The sequence below is a fragment of the Sorghum bicolor genome, chromosome 1, assembly GCF_000003195.3.
Source record: "Sorghum bicolor cultivar BTx623 chromosome 1, Sorghum_bicolor_NCBIv3, whole genome shotgun sequence".
NCBI classification, from domain to species: Eukaryota; Viridiplantae; Streptophyta; class Magnoliopsida; order Poales; family Poaceae; genus Sorghum; species Sorghum bicolor.
The window spans coordinates 66,388,235-66,406,200 of record NC_012870.2 but is presented as its reverse complement, the minus strand read 5'-3'; the positions used below and the strand labels follow the sequence as shown (position 1 = coordinate 66,406,200).

Genomic DNA, 17,966 nt, shown 5'->3' with positions numbered 1-17,966 from the left:
ACGCGTCCCCTCTAGTCCGCACAGCCTACCAGGGCTGTGTTTAGTTACGAAATATTTTGTAAAATTGCTACAGTAGGTGTTTTGTTGGTATGTGACAAATATTGTCCAATCATAGCCTAACTAGGCTTAAAAGATTCGTCTTGTATATTTCGACTAAACTGTGTAATTAGTTTTTATTTTTATCTATATTTAATATTTTATACATGCGTCTAAAAATTTGATATGATAGGGAATCTTGAAAAATTTTGGATTTTGGAGTGGAAGTATTACACAATACCGGCCAGGCCAGACAGTTTGGAGCAGCACTTGTGCACCGGGTGAGACAGGCCCAGGTGCCAGTCCAGGCCTGTTCGTTTCCTGATGAAGCCAGCCGTTTGGGCAGCTGCGGCTATAAGGTTTATTTACGGTGTTAAGTGTTCTCGTAGTCAACTCATATAATGGTGAGCTTATTATTATTACTTCCTCCGTTCACAAAAGAGTTAATTTCTAAAGTTGTCAAAAATTTTAAACTTTGACCAAATTTTTAGGAAAAAATCCTAAAATTTATGGTATCAAATTAATATCATTAAACTTATCATAGAATATATTTTCATATGATGTGTATTTTATGTCATAGATGTTGTTATTCTTTCTATAAAGTTAGTTAAAGTTAAAAAAGTTTGACTGACACTGATTCTAAGAATTGATTATTTCGTGCACAGAGGGAGTAATACATGGTCTACTTATCTCTCTCATAAACTTATTTAGTTTTTGTGTCCACTTTTAGCCGGTTTACAACCTGCTATTATACTTGCTCTTAAAAAACTCTTTCATCTTTACTACTTGAGAGAGATGCAGACAATAGTTGTGGTCCCAAGCAACCAAACATCATTGAGATTGTCACTCATCGTCCCAACGCATGCTTGAGGCCTTGTTTAGTCTGAGGTCCAAAAGCTTTTGGGTATCACATCAAATATCATATGAGGGTATAATACAAGGTTTTTAGATACCAATAAAAAACAAATTATAGAATCCATCAGCAAAGAGCGAGACAAATTTATTAAGTCTAATTAATCCATCATTAATATATATGATTATTGTAGAAATTAGTGCCTAATCATGAATTAATTAGACTTAAAAGATTTGTATACACTTTATGCATGTGTCTAAATATTTGATGAGATAGGATAAAAAATTTTAGATAGAAACTAAATAAGGCTTGAATTCTATTTCCTTTCAAGATTCGGATTGCAAGGCCGCCGCTCGTCGCGACATGGATGTACATTGCAAACGTGGAAGTTGGGGGCAGCACGCCATAGTCATTGGCGAAGTCCTATAAAACACTAGCTAGTAGTAGGAGATAGTGTTCTAGTGGGATTTTATGTAGATTTCATTTGCATTTGATATTAATAACATAACATATCAACACATTTAATGTCTTGATTGACTAATTATGAAGAGATAGAAAAAGTTTTATATGGATAAAACCATTGTCACCAACACATAAAAGCTGACGTGGTAGTGTTGAGACTAACCTCTAATAAGAATCCCTTAAAACTAATCACTGATACAGAACTAATAAGAATCCCTTAGTATTTTTTTTATAAATAATCCCTCAGTAATTGAAATTTGCTTCGGACAAGACAAGGAACGAACTCGTGCGATCCCCGCCCATATCCCTGAGGTCTGGGCCCACCTGCAGACTACAGCGTTCCCCTCCTCCCTCCGCTTCAAAGCCGTGCACTGCACCGCACGCCATCGTCACCAAGAGGAAAGCGGCAAGCCTATTCCGTCCCATCTTCCGCCGTCCGGTTCCGCCGAACACGCCGCCAGGTCTCCTTCCGCCAGAGCACGCCACCTCGGATCCCCCTCCCTGCTCACGTGCCCGGCGACTCGGCACCTCCGCCCTCCGCCCTCCACCGACCACCTGCCCCCCACCCCTCCTTGAACGGCGTCGAGTGGGGCATTCATCATCAGGACTGGTTGGTGAGCCCTTGACTCGCTCGGATCGTTCTAATTTGTTCTGATTTTTTCTCTCTCTCGTTTGCTTGGCCGCGAGCAGTCGACTCCGATTCTTCCATCGTAGGGGTTTACTCCCAACTCCAATGCATGCAGTTGGTTAGTTGTGGAGTTCTGGGGTACTAACCTGATCCTTCGACGGTTAGATTCGGCTCGTCTCCTTTGCACAAGATCGTTCTGAGTGTTCGAGTTCACGGATTAGGGCGCCAATTGCCATTACCTTAGAACTAGATAAACTTTGTTGTTGGTTTAACTGAACCCCCATGCTCCACGGTGATGCTGCACCTACCAGTTTGTGTTGATTTTCATGGCATTCTATATTTGGCAATATGGTGTTTACTGAGCATTATGTTGAGGAAGCCTCAGCAGTGACAATTAGTTTTATCCCCACAAAGACCTTGTTTGGATGCACATGTATCCATCTCAATCTATGAGTGTTGGAGCAGATTGGGAGTGGAACTTAGTTTAATTTCCATCCCAATCCACTTCAGCGCACGTAGATTCAGGTGAATGCATGTGCATCCAAACAAGCCTTAAAGATGGATATTCAACTTTTATCATGCAATCTGCATGTAGAATCGGTGTGGAAACCACATGTAGAGCAGTGGGCACTGGGCAGTGGGTGTAGTTTTCTTAGTTAACGGAGTGAAAATTCCCAACCTTCACATCATGAGATGTTTGGCCGTTTCTTATCACAATATCTGCACTTGCAGCAAGAGCAAACACAGATCATATAGAACAAAACACTGAATAAAGAGATCCATAGCCTTAGTTGTTTGGTGTGTCATATGGTTGCTTTTTGCTCCTGTACCTGGAACTCCTTTACTGATTGTAGGTTCTGTTTTTTACTCTTGGTATAACTGGAACATGAGATCCTTCAACAGTCACTCATAAGCCCTTTGTGAATGTTACCATTAATTTGCCTACTACAGTAGAAATACTGTGTTGCTGTTCACTGATGATTTGCCTGTACCATCTTCTATTACATAAATGCAGATTTTTTTGGCTAGTTTTTCTGTAGACATTTATCCAGGAACATTGATAAAATCTTTCAGCCAGAAGGGTTTATTGATTACCTCAGCTGTTGCATCGTTGTATCCGTCAAAGAATCCAACTCCTGCTTATACTGAAAAAGAGCAAACTCATATACTTCATTCTTGCGTTTTTTAATAGAAATGCACATCTACTAACCCATTATTTGAAGAATAAACCATAGTCATTAAAATACGTTAACATATTAGGGAACATGCAGTTATTCGCTGACCTCATTGTGAGTTTCCATAGAAATATAGCATTTCCAACAATTTGTTGGCCATGTATGTTTCAAATCCTATAGGACTACAATATAATAGGACAGACTATCTTGGCTGGAAGAATTGTTCAATCTTATATGCATCTGCTTACCAAAGATTCTAATATGCTGCATTTTTTGTTGTTACACTCTAGAAAATTTTAAAGAAATCTGCTTTTCTATATAGGGAAGGACCAGCATGCTCTACAGAGAAGTGTTGCAGAGCATTAAAAGCAGTTTGGGAAGACTACAGAAATACCAAAAAAGATTGCCCCTTAGCTTCTGAATCCTTCAATCATCTAGCCTGTAAAAGAACAAAACCAGGAGTAGCTAAAGACGACAATCCCAACACTTTGTTGTTATCTTTACTGACAGTATGGCACTGAAAAATGTGATCCGGTTCATTTTGGTGCTGGCCCATGTGATCAGTTGTCTGGCTCGATCAGGGAACGTGTTCTTTCCTGGCTTCGTTTCAACATCAAAGCCATTACCAAGCTGGCCAATTTTGAGTGCAGGAACATCTGTAACTGTGGCTCTTGTTCTGTCGTTGTTTCTAACCTTTGAGCATCTGTGTGCATACCATCAACCTGAGGTACTTTGCTTTCATACCTTGGCTTTCATTTATTAATATTGTCCTAATAAAGATTTTATACTTGTGCAAGATGTTCGACTATTCGCCCTGTTTTCTTATCCATTTCACTTTCTGATTCAGTTAATCACTATGCATATTTCAGGAGCAAAAATTCATGATTGGTCTGATTCTGATGGTTCCAGTATATGCTGTTCAATCAGTAAGTAGATACAGCAACTTTTGCTTTCTAACCCAGCATTTCTGCCAATAAGTTGCCATCACTTCCTAAATTAGTTTAATCTTCATATCAAAATTATGATACTTGGAGAGAATCTAAGTGCTGAATATATTTGGATGGTACAAAAATTCAATCTTGTTATTTTTCATCTTACGTAATTTTTTACAAAGTTGTCTGTTCTCCTTTTGTTTATTGATAGTCATACTATTATGTTATTTGGTCCACCCCTCTTTAGTTTTTTATATATAGTGATATAAGATGAGATCACATTAACGTTTACATACATGTTCAGCTACTGCAACCCTCTTTAAAAATATGCTGTCTTTGATACACTTTATAATACTTGTATTCATTTATTGTAACTTGTTTTGTCTTTCACCAACTTGAACTTATATATGTAACTAATAAGCAACTTCGACTGAGCTTTTGGAGTAATGCATCTGTACAAAGTTACAGACTATTGAGATATTGTACACTTAAAGTTGTTCCCATAGCAAACTTATAATGGTATACTATTTTCATAACATGCAGCTAAATATTTTCTTTATATATCAACGGTCAAAGTTTGTCTGCTGAAATTTTTAGACATCATATATTTCTGAGTAGAGGGAGTAAATTCTGAGACAACCTTGATTTTGTTTCTTCAGTGTTGGCAGCATTCTTATTTACTGCTGGAAATATATAATGTTTCTTGTGTTTTTTGCAGTTCTTTTCATTACTGGATTCAAATGTTGCATTCATCTGTGAACTGATGCGTGACTGTTACGAGGCATTTGCCATGTATTGTTTCGAGAGATATTTGATAGCATGCTTGGGTGAGTATTTAAATATCTGTTGGAATTCTGCACAAGTGAAATATCTTCAGTTAACCAATGGTTGAAAGTAAGGCACACCAATACTTCCATTCTCAGCAGCAGAATAAAGAGGAATTTCGCTCTTAAGCAGAAGGTTCTTATTTGTGTTCTCATCTGTGGTAACGACCAGGAGCAGCAGCTGTACAGTTGTGGTGTGTGGCCATAGGCAGAGCTTAAAATGTGGATCAAGGGTCCCTACTATAGAAAGTTGTTTAGGAAATACTCCCTCCATTACAAATTATAAGATGTTTGGGCTTTTCTAGATGCATTTGCCTTTCCTATGTATCTAGAGATATTGTATATCTAAATGTATAGCAAAAGCTATGTATCCATCAAAGCCAAAACATCTTATAATTTGGAATGGAGTACTAGTTTACAAATTATGTGATGTTTCATTTTTACTGGCAGTCACCCTTCAGTACGATGCAATTTCAGATTTTGCTTTGGTTACTCTATTTCTTAAATATTATGGTCCTGTTCATGTTGAATACTTGCTCTTAATACTTAGGGCACACCACTAAGTTGTCCTGATGCAAGATAAGCCTTTTCACTTCAAAAAATTGACTGGTCAGGTTCATGTTATTTTCTTTCTTATAAAAATAAAATAGCTGATTGTTCTGCATCTGCTATATTGTTTCCCGCTATCTGCTATCAAACCACTTCAACTTGACCCTTGCATTATCTGCCACATAAAACATTGTGGTGTCTTCTCCATCACTTGGTTAATGTCACAACTTACAAAATGTATGTGATCATAAAAGAAATATAACTGTATCAAAGTATTCATGTGGAATGATAGCCTTTACGTTCTTTAACTATTCAAATTTACATAAATAAAAATTTGATCATAAATAAGTATGAGAACTTGGTGAAACTTCTAAGTCTATTCCCTGTTTCAGTTTGAATCATGCATGGGCCTGCATAGTTTGAATGATGGTTGGCTCAAATCTTGTTTTCTAACTTATGTATTATATTTTTAGCTTCCTTGTTTCCTTTATCATATTTATATGACCATTTTTTTTTGTCATTTAAGGTGGGGAGGAAAGTACCATTAGGTTTATGGAGGGTCGGCTCCAAATCAGTGAGAGCTCACCTCTGCTAGATGTTGATTATGATTATGGCATTGTGAAGCATCCTTTCCCATTGAGCTGCTTTATGAGAAATTGGTACCTTGGTCCCGACTTCTACCATGCTGTGAAGATTGGTATTGTGCAATATGTATGTATGCATCAGGGGTCACATTTCTCTAATTTGCTTAGTCCTGTTTAATCTGTTCTGATTGATTGTGGTTTCCTACTTTCTAGATGATCCTCAAACCTATCTGTGCTGTCTTGGCAATTTTCTTTGAACTTCTTGGAATCTATGGAGAAGGAAAGTTTGGGTGGAAATACGGGTACGAGTATGAATCAATTACATTGCTTGTGTGCTATTGTTCTTTTGACTACTTTATTTTGGAATTATAAGTATACTTCTGTCAAGAACAGTCTAACACCTAGTCAATACTTTCTTAAACTTTTCAAAATTTGTACTCAAATGACTGAAAGATCTCAAGTTTTGCATCATCATGAATTTTGTCGATTCATCTGCAGGTATCCATATTTGGCTGTTGTCCTAAATTTCAGCCAGACGTGGGCATTATATTGTCTTATACAGTTTTATACTGCTACCAAGGAGAAGCTGGAACCTATAAAGCCCCTGTCCAAGTTTCTTACTTTCAAATCTATTGTATTTTTGACCTGGTGGCAGGGTGTTGCTGTTGCGTTTCTTTTCTCAACTGGGCTTTTTAATGGACATTTGGCACAAAGGTTTCAAACACGTATCCAGGATTACATTATATGCCTTGAGGTGTGTTTTATCTGACCTTTTCTTTGTCCACTGTCATGGTTTAGCTTATGCCCAATTTTGGTTGCTTCACTTTTCCACCAGAACAACAAAGAAAAAAACTTTAATGTTAACTTGTTAGGTCATTCCATGCTCTCTTTTCTTAGCACGGCTCCAACTAAATGAGCTAGCACTAGCTCTAAGATGATAAATATGGAGGAGAGAGAGACCATAGCAAGTAGCCCTGAACATTGTGCTGTGAGAGAAGGATGCATCGTGAAATGTGTGTGACTATCTATTGAGTCTATGCTAGTCTCTTGCTTTTTGCACTATTAAGTGATTAAAAAATTGATTCAGCTAGCTCTAAGCTAGACCATTAGAGACGCCCTTACGAAGTTATATCTATCCATTAGTTAGTTATATGAAAAATCTAGATCAGTGCTAATACTCGTGTACCTGCTTCTTGCCTGGAAAGATAAATACTATATACTTGTGCCAAGTATTATATTGAATTGTCTTATGTTATTCAATTTAGTCCGTTATCCTGATATTAGCTGTACTGTGTCGCTGTTAAAATTTTGGTGTGCCTCCATCTCAGTGAATATTTGCTGTAAATTAATTTACACAACTTCCTTTTATGCTCTGTGCAAACATTGTGAAGAGAGAGGCTGCGAAACCTGCTAATTTCATGTCTCAATATTGTTGGGTTGTTTTCCCTATGAATTTCTTGTCTTAAGTAGATCTTGTCACGATAATACTTCTGTTCATCGTATTGATGATTACTATTGATGCTCATATCCTGGCCTGTTTAAGTTCATTCCTGTAACACAAATCTCTTCAATGACAGATGGGGGTTGCGGCAGTGGTCCATTTAAAAGTGTTTCCAGCTAAACCTTACAGCCGTGGGGAAAGAAGTGTTCGCAATGTTGCTGTCATGTCTGATTATGCATCACTGGGAGCTCCAGATCCTGAAGAAATCGGAGGAGGGATCGACAGCTTAACAGTCTTGCAAACTCCTGCCACTAAAGACAGGCGGTTGAGTTTTTCTCAGAGTGTTCGTGATGTTGTGTTGGGCAGCGGTGAAATCGTATGCTTCTGACACTCAAGTCGCTTCATCCTGACATATTCAACCCATCCTAGCTATTGACTCGTTTGTTTATGTTGCAATTTTTCAGATGGTTGACGACGTCAAATATACAGTTTCCCATGTCGTGGAGCCTATGGAGCGGAGTTTTACAAAGATAAATAAGACAATTCATCAAATCTCAGAAAACGTCAAGCAGCTTGAGAAGAAAAAGAGGAAGGCAAAGGATGACAGCCATCTTATTCCTCTGGAACCATGGTCAGAGGAATTTTCAGAGGCTCATGATCATGTTGTGGGCGGTAGCGTCAGTGATAGCGGATTAGCTAAGACAAGGTACAACAGGACCTCAAATAGGCCCCGGAGGTCATTCGAGTCCAGATTGCGCAGATGGTTCTAGCCGCAAGTCGGTGCTAGTGGGTTAATTGATTTTGATTTTTGGTCAAAAGAGGGGGTTAACCTTTTAACTCCGGTGGTCTATACATTATACATTAGAGGACATAACGAGGACAAAATGATAGCAATTCTGACAACTGGTAGTTGGCACGAAGTGGAGGCAGTAGCTACTTCCTGTTGTTTATAGCTGACCCTGGGCTCTTTCCCATTCTGGAGGCAGTAGCTATATGAGTTTTTGAAGTTAGCGTCCTTGTTTAGATCTTAGCTCTTAGGACCCTCAAATACGGATGTAACCCGTTGCTTCCCAGAGTTAGTGGAAAGTAGCATGCATTAAACTGAGACTTGTTTAGAACTTACCTTTTAGGACTGGCAAATACGGATGTAACCCGTTGCATCCCAGCGTTCGTAGAAAGTAACAAGCATTAAGCTGAGAGATTTGTAATACGTGTTAAACATGGTTTCAAATTGAAATAAGGAAATCAAATCCTCCAGTGGTTTAGTGCTGTGCATAATGTTTTTCTAAATGTTAAACGATAAGTAGTTGGGCATCTGCTGTTTAGCCTATTTTTAAGCTAAACAGTCCACCACTGCGTAGCTTTTATATGGTGTTTAAACGGAAAAAGTCTACATCCCCTAAACTATAAGGTGGTGTCTACTTTACCTTCGGAACTATGAAACAGTCTAATTTACCCCTTGAACTATCCAAAACCGTTCAAATCAACCTTCGGACGGTCTTTTATGGCGGTTTTGCTACAATAACAATGGTTTTGCTGCTGTAACTGTGGTTTTGATTTTTTCTTTTTTCCTATTTATTTTCATATAATCTTTGAAAAATCATAGTGAATCACAGAAAAATCATAGTAAATCATAGAAAAATCATAAAATAGAAAATCTAATTTTGTTAGACTCCGCATGAGTAGGTCTACGCAATGAATATATAATATGGTATACTTTAGTACAAAATTTTTCTATAATTTTAAATTAGTTAGAAAAATCAAATTTTATCTATAATTAATTGGAATAATTCATAGCTGCAACTTCTATGGTCCAATTGTGGTGAAATTTTTATGGTGGACTAATTATTCTATGCTTGAACTATAGTAAATAGTTCATACTCATCGGATCATGTATAATTTAGTTATAGATTTATTTATATTTAATAAGCATAAACCTAAATAAATCTATAACTAAGTTATATATGATCAATGAGTATGAAATTTATACTAAAGTATACTATATTATATATTCATTGCGTAGATTTACTCATGCGGAGTCCAATAAAATTAGATTTTCTATTTTATGATTTTTCTGTGATTTACTATAATTTTTCAAAGATTATATGAAAACAAATAGGAAAAAAAGAAAAGTCAAAACCACAGTTACTGTAGCAAAACCGCCGTAAAAACTGTCCGAGGGGTGATTTGAACGGTTTTAGATAGTTTAGAGAATAAATTAGACCGTTTCATAGTTTGGGGGTAAAGTAGACACCACCCCATAGTCCAGGGTGATGTAGACTTTTTTCCGTTTAAACGGTTTAAAGTAGGGCACGACGATATTTACGGTATGGTTAGTTTAGTGCCTCATTTTGGCGTGTCCGCTTTCATTTTTCTTTAGAAATATATTTTTTATTGGAGCGTTCGATATTTTTTTTGTTTTTAGTTTTTTTTCTAAAAAAATCTCAAAAGCAGCACTGATTTCGTTGTTGCCTTGTCTAAATTCTGGCTCTGATCACGTTCAGTTCAGCTAGCCAACCGACTAAAGAATAGGATCGAACGTCTCTAATACTATTGGTGCCCAATTTTGCGAAACCATCATTGATGTTAGGGGTGTTTAGTTTCCTTTTTTTTCTCAAAAAATTGGTTCATCATTTTACAAAATAGAACTAAACACCATGCAAGATTTTTGGTAAAAATATAGTTATTCTCCGTTTTGGATTTTGGCCTCAAGAGGCCAAAAAAACCCAAAATGAGCCTCAAGAAGCTCTTATGAGGACAATAAATTCTACATTTTGGGTGGAACTAAACATGACCCTAAAATTTTTGGCATTTTACATTTCATCACTCCAAAGGAGTTGGTATTTTGCATTTTAGATTCTATGGGGAACTAAACACCCCTTAGATATTTTTTTTAATCTCTCATTTCAATGAAAATACATTTTTCAATCTTCCCTTAATATATAAATGATAAGCATATTTGACTGAAGAAAAAGTCATATAAAATAGTTTTTATCTTTAACTTATCATCTTTAAATCTATTTATCTTGCATATATTTTGAATCATTGTTAGTCAACGTTTATCAGGTTTGACTCGGACAACACATGAACACATCGGATCGGACACCGCAAAAGGAAAACGGGGACGGACTCGAGGGTCCTCAACACCGACGGCCACGCAAGGCCGCGTCGCGTCCGAGTCCGGCACGGCCGCCTGGCCAATAAAACTGTACCTCCTCGCCAGGCCGTCTCATCATCAATCAAACGGTACCAAAGTCGAAAGTTGTTCAGCTCCATCTGACAACGTAGTCGAGATGGGGCGCATGAGACACACGGCGACGCTTCTACTCGCCGTCGCCCTCGCGCTCTTGCTCCCGGCGTCGTTCTGCGCCGCCGAGCCGATCAAGACCACGTCCACGCTCTGGAGCTTCCGCCTGCCGCTGCCCGACGGAGTCACCGGCGCCGAGAGCCTCGCCTTCGACCGCCGCGGCCAGGGCCCCTACGCCGGCGTCTCCGACGGCCGCGTCCTCAAGTGGGGCGGCAGCGCCCTCGGCTGGACCACGTTCGCCCACAGCGCAAACTACCGGAAGATGCCCCTGTGCACGGCGTCCGTGGTTCCCTCGGAGCAGACGGAGAGCATGTGCGGCCGCCCGCTCGGGCTGCAGTTCTACGCCATGACCGGCGACCTCTACATCGCCGACGCGTACATGGGGCTCATGAAGGTCGGGCCCAACGGCGGCGAGGCGCAGGTGCTGGCGACCCAAGCGGACGGCGCGCCGTTCCGCTTCGCCAACGGGCTCGACGTCGACCAGGGCACCGGCGACGTGTACTTCACCGACAGCAGCGCCACCTACCCGCGCAGGTTCAACGCCGAGATCATGATGAACGCCGACGCGACGGGGCGGCTGCTCAAGTACGACGCGCGGACGAAGCGGGTCACCGTGCTCAAGGCCGACCTGCCGTACCCCAACGGCGTGGCGGTCAGCAGCGACAGGACGCATGTGGTGGTGGCGCACACCGTGCCGTGCCAGGCGTTCAGGTACTGGCTCAGGGGCCCCAAGGCCGGCCAGTACGAGCTCCTCGCAGACCTGCCTGGGTACCCTGATAACGTGAGGCGAGACGCCAGGGGCGGCTACTGGGTAGCGTTGAACCAAGAGAGAGCACGGCTCGACGCGACGGCGCCTCCGGCAAAGCATCTCGTTGGCGTCCGGCTTGGCGTAGACGGTGACGCGGTGGAGGAGCTGACGGCGGCCAAGGGCGTGACCCTGAGCGACGTCGCCGAGAAGGACGGGCAGCTGTGGCTCGGATCCGTAGAACTGGACTACGTGGGCCTAGTTTAGATTACTAGTTTACTACACTACTGTTTTTTTTTTTTGAGAAGTCTACACTACTGGATTAGATAGTAGCTACAGTTATTTGTTTTGTTTTGAAAGGAATATCCTAAAATTCAGATTACACAGCACCTTTAGTTAGACTGTACTCTATTTAAATAAACAATATTATTTTATATTTAAAGCTAAGGGAGTATCTTCTTATGTACAAACTTGTTTATGATGTTAGATTTTATAAGCGGGAATTTCATGTTTTATCTGGGTTTGTTTGCTTTTGTGTTTTTTCTAAAAAAAGAATTCTTTTTTGCTTTTGTGTTCAGTTCAAGTTAATCCATAGCATAGAGGAGCGAACATGATGAAAATTTGCCGAAAAGCAGCTGCGCAAACAAAAAACGCAGAACAATCAGTGCCATATACACGGGTAAAGGCGGGCTACGCGTATACGATAATACGAAGGGCACGTTAGGGCCCAAATCAGTAGACGGGCCTAAACTCGATCCCTTCGACAATGAGCCCGCGCTTCGGGTACCACCCGAGCACCACGAAGCTCACCACCACCACCTCCTCGTCCTTGCCCGCGACCGCGGTCTCCCTCTCGCCGTCGCCGGGCGTGCGCAGCCGCCCCATCTCCATCTCCGACCACCCGTTCTCCGGCAGCCTCGGCGGCCTTGGCTCCTCGGCGCCGGTGCCGCGGGACACAGCCCTGAACTTGCGCTCCTCGGCCTCGTCGGGATGGAGGCACACGGCGTGGCGCGCCGCCCCCGCCACGCGGCCAGAGCCCAGCGCCACCGTCGTCTCCTGATCCGGGAAGCTCAGGCCACGGTGCCCGTCCGCCAGGCCGTACACCAGGTACGCGGCGTAGACGGTTGCCGGCGTCAGTTCGGCGACCGGGAGCCGGCCGGCGACGTGCACTCAACCAGCTGGGCCACGTCCTGGTCCTGGAACCTGAAAAATTAACGCGTACGTACCCGGTTCTTGCGTTCAGTTCTTATTATAGTATCGTATAATCGTCAAATCAGAATAATTAGTAAACCAATCGGATCAAAGATTAGCAGTCTAAGGCGATGTGTGTGTATATACACATAGTTATCCACATTCACCAACTAAGGTCTTGTTTGAATGTAGTCGGATTCATATCAATCCACATGTGTTGGAGTGGGTTGAAGTAGAAATTGAACTAAATTCTACCACAATCCACTCCGACACATGTGGATTGAGGTGAATCCGATAACATCAAACAACACCTAATGGTGATGATATTACAACTTTTTTATGGTCTGATAGCAGACGAGACACTGATGTCAACGTCGTCGATAGAACACGAGGACAAAATTTGTACATATTGAATTGTTTTTACCAACAGCATCTCGAAATTTAACCAGCTGCTCTATCGAGCTTAGTGCAAGGCTAGAGGCTAGTAACCGTCCATCCTGCAGGTTGACCTGCTTGCTTGCAGACCCGTGCCGTGCGTGTTTATCACTTGTTATTATTTAAGCGCAGTAGTAGTTCGTTTGCCCGGCGTTGCCCGTAATTTCTACACGGTTTCAGTAATTTCTTCTGAACGATGTGAATCGGCTGAAAGAACCTTTACATGCTGTTCATGCAATTAGTCCAAGACAGAGGCAGGGTTAGGCGACGTAACCACATCACATCAGCACTAGACATGTACTTGCCGTACAAGAACTTCATGAACAGGATAATTATTTCTAAAGATGATCTTTAACAATGGTTTTATGCTTGTGGTCCTTAATAATGATGATTCCCCCAAACAAACATGTAGCAGAGAGTCTGAACTGAATTTCGCTGGAGGAGAGCGAGCGATAGATGCTCGTGACTCGATCCTGAGAAGGAAAGGAAGGAAGAACCTGGAGAGCGGGTGGGGCGTCCATCTCCAGCTGAACTCGCCGTCGTCCCATGGCAGGCTCAGCGCCCTCGCCGACAGCACGTAGCACTTGGCGCCGCTCGCCTTGTCCACCCACATCCTCTGCACACACGCACAAGGTCGATCGGGCTCGTGTGAATTGTGATCAATTAACCATGGGAATGAAGGGAACGGAAGCTTGAAGCGGCGGTGCCGGTGCGGCCTTTCATTTGTATGATGATGATGATGATTACCAGGCGTTGCCTTGGCCGTCGACGAGCACGACGCCGGTGTCGCAGAGGCGGAGGTAACCGTCCTTGCTCGTCGTCGACTTAATTGTCGGTCGCCACCTGTCCCTGCGGGAGGAAGCGGCGCCAGACGTGGTCCGAGTCCGCGGCGGCGCGGAAGGCCGGGGAGACCGCGGCGCAGCGGCAGGCGTCGCGCGGGGAGGTGAGCGCGATGGCATGCGCCAGGCAGACCTCCGGTCCGGGAGGTCTCCCACCTTGGTCACCTCCTGATGATTTCCGGCCATCGCCGATTTGCCGCCGTATGTCTATAGGCTTTCTGCTTTGCAGTATGGGGGTATGGCTGTATGTTTGCTGTTTTTGCGCCGTGGTGACTGAAATGACCAAGCATGTAATTACTATGCCTGCTGATAGTGATCGAGAGCACTGTTGTGTTGGTTTGACTGAAAAGCTACGACTGTTCACTAATGCAGCTGATAATCTCGAGCGAACGGTATGTGAGTCTACATACACTTAAATAAATATTCTCTACAAACTAGCAACTGTATGTGAGTCTTATGTAGTACTCCCTCCGTCCTAAATTATAAGTCATTTCAAGAATTTTAGAGAGTCAAAGTTTTTTAAGTTTAACTAAATTTATATAGCAAAATAATAATATTTTTGGTACCAACCAAATATTATTAGTTATATTTTTTATAGTGTACCTATTTTATAATATAAATCTTTATATTTTTCTCTATATTTTTTGTCAAACTTAAAAATATTTTGACTCTCTAAGATTTTTAGAATAACTCGTAATTTGGAAGGGAGAGTATATGAATTACCTTACCCATATGCATTCCGTCGTCCTCATCCTTACGCCAAGCGCTAGGTAGACTTGCGGAGCCTGGTTGGTGAGAAATAAAAATGGAATCCGCTTGACTCGGCCTTGTTTAGTTCCGAAAATTTTTGGGAAATGGACACTGTTGCATTTTCGTTTGTATTTGACAAATATTGTCCAATCATGGACTAACTACGCTCAAAAGATTCGTCTGGTCAATTTCGACCAAACTGTGCAATTAGTTTTTATTTTCGTCTATATTTAATACTCCATGCATGCGTCTAAAGATTCGATGTGACGGGGAATGTGAAAAATTTTGCAAAATTTTTTGGGAAGTAAACAAGGCCCACAAAGCGAGGCCTGGCCGCGCTGTTGGCTGGGCAGTCTAGGGGCCTGTTTAGATTGAGAACGAAATTTTTTTTTTGTGTCACATCGAATGTGTCAGAAGGATGTCGGGAGAGGTTTTTAGAAACTAATAAAAAAACAAATTACATAGCTCGTCAGGAAACTGCAAGACAAATTTATTAAGCATAATTAATCTGTCATTAGCATATGTGAGTTACTGTAGCACTTAAAGCTAATCATGGAGTAACTAGGCTTAAAAGATTCGTCTCGCGATTCTTAACTAAACTGTGTAATTAGTTTATTTTTTTATCTACATTTAATGTTCCATGCATGTGTTCAAAGATTCGATAGGATGGATGAAAAAATTTTAGGTAGAGAACTAAACAGGAGGCTATCCACATACTACGGTAAGCAAATCACGCCATAAAGTTGCCCGGCAGCCACGTCGCGGGACCTCCACATCCACATTGGCCTACGTGCCGCAGGACCGCAACGCGGGCACCGCAATGGCCGTCGCATCCGCTGCGATGTCAGGGCGCACTTGCCGTGGAAAAAAAAATTGGTGCATACAGTATGCACCGTGCCTCTCTACAAGTCTACATGTGGTTGCCTCGTGTTCGGTCAACACGACCCAACGCCCGACGCCACTATTTCACGAACGTTCAGTGGAAACAAAAACAACGATCAATTTCCGACAGCACTGATATAACCCCATTACTTCTCTCGCTTCGTTCTCCTACTTCTCTCGCTTCGTTCTCCTTCTCTGGCTATAATGTCAGCATTGACATAACCTACAAAAGCTATTTTTTAAAATGCTATAACTTAAAAACGGTGTGTCCATTTTTAATTTCGATGGCACTAGTGTGTTCTACACGATGAGATGAATAAAACTAGACCCCACTTACATATGTTTCGAAGAATTTTGTTCTACAAATAACTTATATATACTAACTTAGGATATATAATTTAGAACATATAAGTTAGAACACACCATTTACATGTAATAGCTTATGTGTACCAAATAATCAGATATAACTTAGAAAGTATAACTTAGAATATATAACTTATAATGTATAACTTATAACTTATACGAAACCTTGAAAAAGCAAGAGTTATGAAACACATTTTATTTATAAAAAGTTATTAAACACAAAGGAATGAACTAAGTTATATCTTATGACAAAATTTGCAAACACAAAAGTTATTAACATACAAAGGAACGAATTAACTTATAACTTATATCAAAACTTACAAACACAAAAAGTCATGAAATCTAACTTGTGTACACAAGTTATTCCATGTAACTTGTGTATATAAGTTAATCAATACAATTTATGTGCATAAGTTGTAAAGTTATATGTTATTATAATTTAACACATATAAATTTCTACGTAAAAAAAATCTTCGAAATATATGTAAGTGGGATCTAGTTTTGTTCATCTCGTCATGAAGAATACATTGGTGCAAACAGAATGAAAATTGGATAAACCGTTTGGAAGTTATAGCAATTTAAAATAAATGGTTTGCAATTTTGAGATGACGTCAGTGGGACGTCAGCGGCGTGGAAGACGCTGAGATCGTTCGCTGGATTAATTTCTAATGAACGTTCTCTAGAATGGATCTGGGCCCAACGCCTGTGGTCTTTCTCTGGCCAATTGCATAGATCCTTTGGCTCATAAGTCAGTACTTTTATCATACTTTTTATATCAGCCAGTAATATTTCTCTCTCATAATAAATCAGCTAACATTACTTGAAGACATAGTCGCTAATGCCTCGTAGGCGGCCCTACTCCAAGTTATTAGGACCGGACTGGAAATCGAACCGACGAGACCGTCGGTTCAATGGTTCATTGGTCCAACCGTTTAGAACCGATTGAACCGTCGGTTCAATTATTTTAGACCGGTTAAATTGAACCAGTCACATATACTTTGAACCGGTATATACAAATATGATATAACTAATAATTGAGCACTGAATCAATATATTTATATACATGATATAATTTAATAATTGATAAATAAAACAACATAATTTAATTGCACCGCCATAAGGTGCATACATCATGTAAATATAGAATGAAAATGGTCTCAAATTGAAAATACAAAGTGTGTGGTAAACTGATATCGTAAGGTTCATCTTCACACACACAGTTCGTACATCACAGAAATATATAATCAGTCACAGTCTCACAGATAGCAGACTAGTATACAAAACCCAAAACCAAAGGTTAAATCTTGAAACTAAAAGCTCAGGCTCAGTAGCTTACCATGGCCATGTTCTCTAGAGCCATGTAGCCGTGGAGGTGGAACAGAGCAACTCGTAGAGCAGAGTAGCAGCCTGCAGTCGCCAGCCGTAGTAGTCCACAAGCAGAGCACAGATCCGCCCGCCTGCTCGCCCGCAGCGGCAGCCCCCGCCAGCGCCCACTTGCTCACCAGTAGCAGCGGTCTCCACCCCAATGGCGCCCGTCTGCAGCAGGACCAGAGTAGCAACCGCCGCCAGCCTGCCGCTCGCTTGCAGGCACCCTGCAGGCCGTAGCAGCCGCCCCCGCCGGTGCACGCGCAGCAGCCGCCGGCTCGCCTTCCGCTCGTGCACAGGCCGCAACAGCGGCTCCCCACACGGCCGCCGAGCCTGATGCGCCGGCGGCCCACCCCTGCTATGCGCCGCCACCACCCAAAATGCAAAAGGCACAATTTTTCCCTCCCTCACGCGCCCAGTAGCCCTGAAGGGGCACATTGACACACTTTTCCATTCGTACCCCCGAACGGATGATCTTCTCTTGTGCAGGCAAAAGGTATTTTTGGGTAATTTACAAAACCGCTCCGGTTCATATGGAACCGGCCGGTTCACCGGTTTCATAGAAAACCGACAGGTTTAACCAGTTTTTAGCGGTTCGATTACAT

At 41.6% G+C, this 17,966-nt stretch overlaps 2 protein-coding genes and 1 pseudogene across 4 annotated transcripts; 2 read left to right on the top strand and 1 right to left on the bottom strand.

Annotated features, from left to right (window-relative positions):
• LOC8082303 (protein LAZ1 homolog 1) lies at window positions 245-8,753 on the top strand. Of its 3 annotated transcripts, none has more exons than XM_021452044.1 (9): window positions 245-440; window positions 3,477-3,881; window positions 4,024-4,080; window positions 4,805-4,913; window positions 5,986-6,170; window positions 6,257-6,345; window positions 6,542-6,797; window positions 7,621-7,860; window positions 7,949-8,753. In XM_021452044.1, the coding sequence occupies exons 2-9, from the start codon at window positions 3,666-3,668 to the stop codon at window positions 8,252-8,254; spliced, it is 1,458 nt and encodes a 485-aa protein (XP_021307719.1). In that variant the 5' UTR covers window positions 245-440; window positions 3,477-3,665; the 3' UTR covers window positions 8,255-8,753. The 3 variants fall into 3 exon arrangements, with proteins under 3 accessions (XP_021307719.1, XP_021307721.1, XP_002467871.1); XM_021452046.1 differs by lacking the exon at window positions 245-440 and adding an exon at window positions 1,695-1,961; XM_002467826.2 differs by lacking the exon at window positions 245-440 and adding an exon at window positions 1,695-1,965.
• LOC8083645 (protein STRICTOSIDINE SYNTHASE-LIKE 10) lies at window positions 10,745-11,915 on the top strand. The gene has a single exon (XM_002467825.2). The coding sequence runs from the start codon at window positions 10,778-10,780 to the stop codon at window positions 11,801-11,803; it is 1,026 nt and encodes a 341-aa protein (XP_002467870.2). The 5' UTR covers window positions 10,745-10,777; the 3' UTR covers window positions 11,804-11,915.
• On the bottom strand, window positions 12,131-14,401 carry LOC8083644 (annotated as a pseudogene).

Bases quoted from the DNA above. Each gene is read 5' to 3' on its own strand.
- LOC8083645 (XM_002467825.2), top strand. From the start codon at position 10,778: ATGGGGCGCATGAGACACACGGCGACGCTTCTACTCGCCGTCGCCCTC.
- LOC8082303 (XM_021452044.1), top strand. From the start codon at position 3,666: ATGGCACTGAAAAATGTGATCCGGTTCATTTTGGTGCTGGCCCATGTG. The intron at 6,798-7,620 runs GTGTGTTTTATC...CTTCAATGACAG, and splicing joins ATTACATTATATGCCTTGAG to ATGGGGGTTGCGGCAGTGGT. The intron at 7,861-7,948 runs GTATGCTTCTGA...GCAATTTTTCAG, and splicing joins TGTTGGGCAGCGGTGAAATC to ATGGTTGACGACGTCAAATA.